General features: G+C 43.6%; 1 protein-coding gene across 1 annotated transcript; it reads left to right on the forward strand.

The window, feature by feature from the left end:
- Nucleotides 1–1,753, forward strand: ZNF70 (zinc finger protein 70). The gene has a single exon (XM_004680935.2). It carries the CDS (start codon nt 40–42, stop codon nt 1,384–1,386), a length of 1,347 nt encoding a protein of 448 aa, XP_004680992.1. The 5' UTR covers nt 1–39; the 3' UTR covers nt 1,387–1,753.
- The last annotated feature ends 3,181 nt before the right edge of the window (nt 1,754–4,934 follow it).

The following is a 4,934-nucleotide window of genomic DNA, read 5'->3' on the forward strand; positions in this document are numbered from 1 at the left end:
TTTCAAGAAATAGTTTTTGGGGCTATATTAGGTTCCCAAATGGAGGTTCCCTCAGCCACCAAACTTGATGAAAACTTTGTGTTTGCGAATGGGTTGGAGATGCAACAAGAATTCTTCCCGGAGGAGGAACTGGGGGACCCTTTTCTTCAGGGAAGGGGTTTAGAGCAAATGGCTGTTATCTACAAGGAAATCCCTCTTGGGGAGCAAAATGAAGAACATGATGATTATGAGGGCAACTTCAGTCTGTGCTCAAGCTCTGTTCAGCATCAGAGTATCCCCTCAGTAAATAGACACCAGGATGAGGAAATTTTTGGTCAAACATTCCTCCAAAAGTCAGACCTTAGTATGTGTCAGATAATCCATGGTGGTGAAGAACCCAGTGAACATGATTGTGAACAAGTGGGCAGGGGGGACTTGAGACCTAGTGAACCTCATACAATTGTACAACCAATAAAACCCTATGCATGTCGGGAATGTGGGAAGGCCTTTAGCCAGAGCTCTCACCTTCTCAGGCACCTGGTGATTCACACTGGGGAGAAGCCCTATGAGTGTTGCGAGTGTGGGAAGGCCTTCAGCCAGAGTTCTCACCTCCTCAGACATCAGATAATTCACACTGGGGAGAAGCCCTATGAATGCCAGGAATGTGGAAAAGCCTTTCGCCAGAGCTCAGCCCTCACACAGCATCAGAAAACTCACAGTGGGAAGAGACCCTATGAGTGCAGAGAGTGTGGGAAAGATTTTAGTCGGAGTTCAAGTCTCAGAAAACATGAGAGAATTCATACTGGAGAGAAACCTTATCAGTGTAAAGAATGTGGGAAATCCTTCAACCAGAGTTCAGGTCTGAGCCAGCATCGGAAAATCCACACCTTGAAGAAACCTCATCAGTGTGACCTCTGTGGGAAAGCCTTTTGTCACCGGTCTCACCTCATTCGGCACCAGAGGATTCATACTGGGAAGAAACCATACAAATGTGAAGAATGTGGGAAGGCCTTTAGCCAGAGTTCCAACCTCATTGAGCATCGGAAGACCCACACTGGTGAGAAACCCTACAAATGCCATAAATGTGGAAAAGCCTTCAGCCAGAGCTCTTCACTCATTGAACACCAGCGCATACATACTGGGGAGAAGCCCTATGAGTGTGGTCAATGTGGGAAGGCCTTCTGCCATAGCTCTGCCCTGATTCAGCATCAGAGAATCCACACTGGGAAGAAACCCTATGCGTGCAATGAGTGTGGCAAGGCCTTTCGGCACAGGTCGGCCCTTATTGAGCATTATAAAACCCACACCAGAGAGAAACCATATGTGTGTAATAAATGCAGCAAGTCCTTCAGGGGAAGCTCACACCTTATTCGACATCAGAAAATTCATGTTGGGGAGAAGCTGTAGAAGAAGCTCACAAAAGCATGAAAGCCTACCCTAAATAGAACCTATGCCCAACCTTGATGGATGACCCTCTCTCCCTCCCCGATAAAAGTGCTGAATGGAAAGGTGCCGATCTAAGCACTCCTGAACTTGGTACATACTGGCAACAGGCTCCTGGCCAGATGCCCTGAATTATTCAGGTTTACTGAACAAAAAAAGGGATCAGGGTGATAGGAAGGCTGTTGAAATGGAAGCACATTGGTAAAGAGGGCTGCCCTTTTGTTTTCTCATTCTCATATCTGACTTCCAAATCTGTGAGATTGAGATTTGCCCTCAGCTTGATTTTCCCAGTATCCAGAAGAAGAAAAAATGTCAGCGGGAGGAAGATGAGTTAAATCAGTGAAATATCAGATGAACTTTTTAATAGGCTACAGTCTGGCACATTTTAGGAGACAGAAACTGCTCATTGTCCAAATCAGCTAAAGAAAAGCAAATCCAAAAGCGGATACCTCAGCAGGAAACAGGATCTTCTGTCTCGCTTGGGCATTGGTGGGGACAACCTAAACAGGTCACTGAGCAAAGGGAGAGTGTGGAAGAATTCTAGGGTTATGGGTAGGTAAGGAGGGCAAACCCTTGGTGTGGCTCTTCAACTGTGGGTTTGGGTGAGGGCTGTTTCTGGCAGATGGCTTCTTCACAAAGGAGTAGAAGTTTAGTTTTGTAGATTGGAGGGCATTTGATGCCCAGCTCTGCCTCAGCTGAGCATTGTAGTCCTTCAGGAATAGCCCCCAACAAACCCAGGGCCATTGAAACCACAGCAAAACCTGGTCTGGTGGCAGTACAGCTGCCTTTCTACCCTTATGTGTGTGTGTGTGTGTGTGTGTGTGTGTGTGTGTGTGTGTGTGTGTTTGGAGAAAGGGGTTGTTTAGGACAGGATGTAAGGCCCAAGTTCAAGTTTTAGGTCTGCCTTTTCTTCATATGTGATCCTGAGGGAGTCCCGAGACTGTTTCCCATCTGTGAATGGGAATAGTGGGGCATAGCCACATACTTCTAAGGGTTGATGCGAGGTACCCTTTCATAATGAGACCAAGTGCCCTGGCAACTGGTGATTGAAGATGGAGATCTCCCTATCCTACCTGGAAATACTTTCTCCACAGGCATCTCCACCTGGTTCTTGAAACAACAGGGCTTGCAGCCCTTATTACAGCAGGGCTCTCCCTCACTCAAGCTTGCTCCTGAGGTTGCAGGTGCTTTATCATGTGGTATTCCACACATGGATATTTCCCAGATGTCTCACAAAGCCTCCCACAGGTGGAAATTGGGTCCCTGTTCTTGTACTTCTCTCTGTTCTTCCCACTGCCAACTGGTATTTTAAGGCTGCTTAAAAGGTAGTAAACCTGTGTTCCACCTGGACCAATTCAGTCAGCATCCCCAGAGACAGGGTTCAGACAGTGATGTGCTTTCATAACTCCCCAAGTGATCGCAGTGCTGCAGCACTGAGCTGGCTCTGAGCCCTGTGCTGGACACCTTGTGCCCCAGAATCTCCCAGATATCAGGCCTGTTTGCCCTGACTGCAGAGCTTGAGTCTGTTCTGTTTCACATGATAGATGTTCCTCCTACACCCTCAAGCCTTTGGGTGGCTGGGAGGTGGGGGATGTTGTGGCAGAGGGGAGAGGTATAGGCTTTGTACTGATTTTCCTCAGAGCTAATTGAAGGAGGCAGTCCTACTGTTTTGAAGTTTCTGGAAGTTTATGACTGGAATCCCATGGACTCATTGAGTTAACACTGGTTATTTCAACTAATCAAAGCTCAGCTTCAGTTATGTATAGTTTTCCTGAATAAATAATAATAGTTGTTACTTAGTAAGTGGGGCTTGGTTGGCCAGGGACTTTAAAATGTCAGGTCTGATGGGCTGGGGAGATAACAGTGGGAGCCCCACAGTGAGAACACTACTCCCCTCAGCTCTTGTCTTTGCTGTGGGAGGATAGGGAACATTTATCCAGCACTTCAGGGTTCCCCAGAACCTGCAGCACTGACAGCCAAATTGATCAGACTAGGTGTCTCCCAAGACCATAACAAGCAGCCCCTACATCTACCTCCTCTGCACCTCATTCTAACCTCATTCCACTTTAGTCCTGTCCATACTGACCTATTTCCTACCTTTAATGTCTCCCTGTGAATACTTAATGTACACCCCAGCCTGGTTGATTTATTTAATGCATCATTTTGCACATGTCACCACTTTCCTTAAAACCAATCTTCATGGGCTTTTTCTGCTTGTGAAACCTCATTTCAGCCAGTGTGGTGCCCTCCCCCTCGCTCCCCCCCCAAACCACATGGGTCTTCATGCCACACCAGATACCCTGCTGCCCTTTCCACTGCCAGATTCTCAGTTCATTTTATGTTCTTACATTTTGGAATATGCACTTTTTGCTTCCTCCACTCCCACCTCCAACCTGATGCTTGCTTTTCACGATTTATATTCTGAGGATCAAGATCCCTTTTTTGAAGGGTTAACATTCTCATAATCGTGGTTAGACCAGGTACTTTTCTTTTTTCGAAGTGTGAGCAGAACCTAGTTCCTTCCGTTCAGATTCTTCCTATATTATGTATTTTTAAATCCTTTTATTTAGGTTTTCAAGCAGTGTAATGTTATAAAGAGCTCTTCCTGGTAATATTTTAATCATTCTTGATTTAGTTGGGTTTTGTTGTTGTTGTTGTTGTCTTATATATTTGTTCTTCTGGCAGGTTTTGTTGAGTGTTATAAGACTCCAACTCTTGCTAATCAAATTGTTTGGTCAAATGTATATATTCTCCTTTTTTCATTTTTTGGCTTACATTACTAAGATTATTATTTGATGTAGTTCATCATTTTTAGTATCTTGTAAATGTTGGCACTTTGGTCTATGATTTTTTTTCTTATAGTTTCTTAAAGCTTGATGTAAATCTGATTTTTTTTTGAATGGGAATTCCCATTGGGCTCAAATGTCATTTTTTAAATACTTCCAAGTGATGAGTGCTTCAAGCATTGTTATTATTGTACTGTGGTGTGAACATTTCTAAGTGTCCATAGAATTTCTTTGGTTCTGACTATATGATCAGTTTTCCTAAAGCACTTGTGTATTCTTAAGAAATGTATTTTTAACTCTGTCAATTCTGTTTGTTAACTCAATTGTTAAAATTATTTTATTCAAATCTATACTCTCTCTAACTTACTTCAGAGTTCTTAACTGGGCCGATGAACTGCCTTACAGTCTGTGAGCATGTAGGGATGTTAAAAGTTATGAGCGTAGTTGTGTGGATATGTGCATGAATGAATTGTTCTGGATGGGGTGAGGATGCAGTCTGTAGCACATTTGGGAAGTGCTGTGTGTTGTTAAGAACACTCAATTACCTGATCTGATCATATTCTGATTTTGTGTGTGTTACTTTTTGTATTTCTCTTTCGTTTAAACTTTTATTTCTCTTTTATGTATGTCATTGCTATATTAGTTGTGCTTTTCTCTCGTCATTTCTGAGAAATAAGGTATAATTTATCAATCAGTAGTACCATGTTATTGAGTCATTTATAATTA

This window comes from Condylura cristata, unplaced genomic scaffold (genome assembly GCF_000260355.1).
Source record: "Condylura cristata isolate star-nosed mole 26May11 unplaced genomic scaffold, ConCri1.0 scaffold00011, whole genome shotgun sequence".
Classification (NCBI taxonomy): Eukaryota; Metazoa; Chordata; class Mammalia; order Eulipotyphla; family Talpidae; genus Condylura; species Condylura cristata.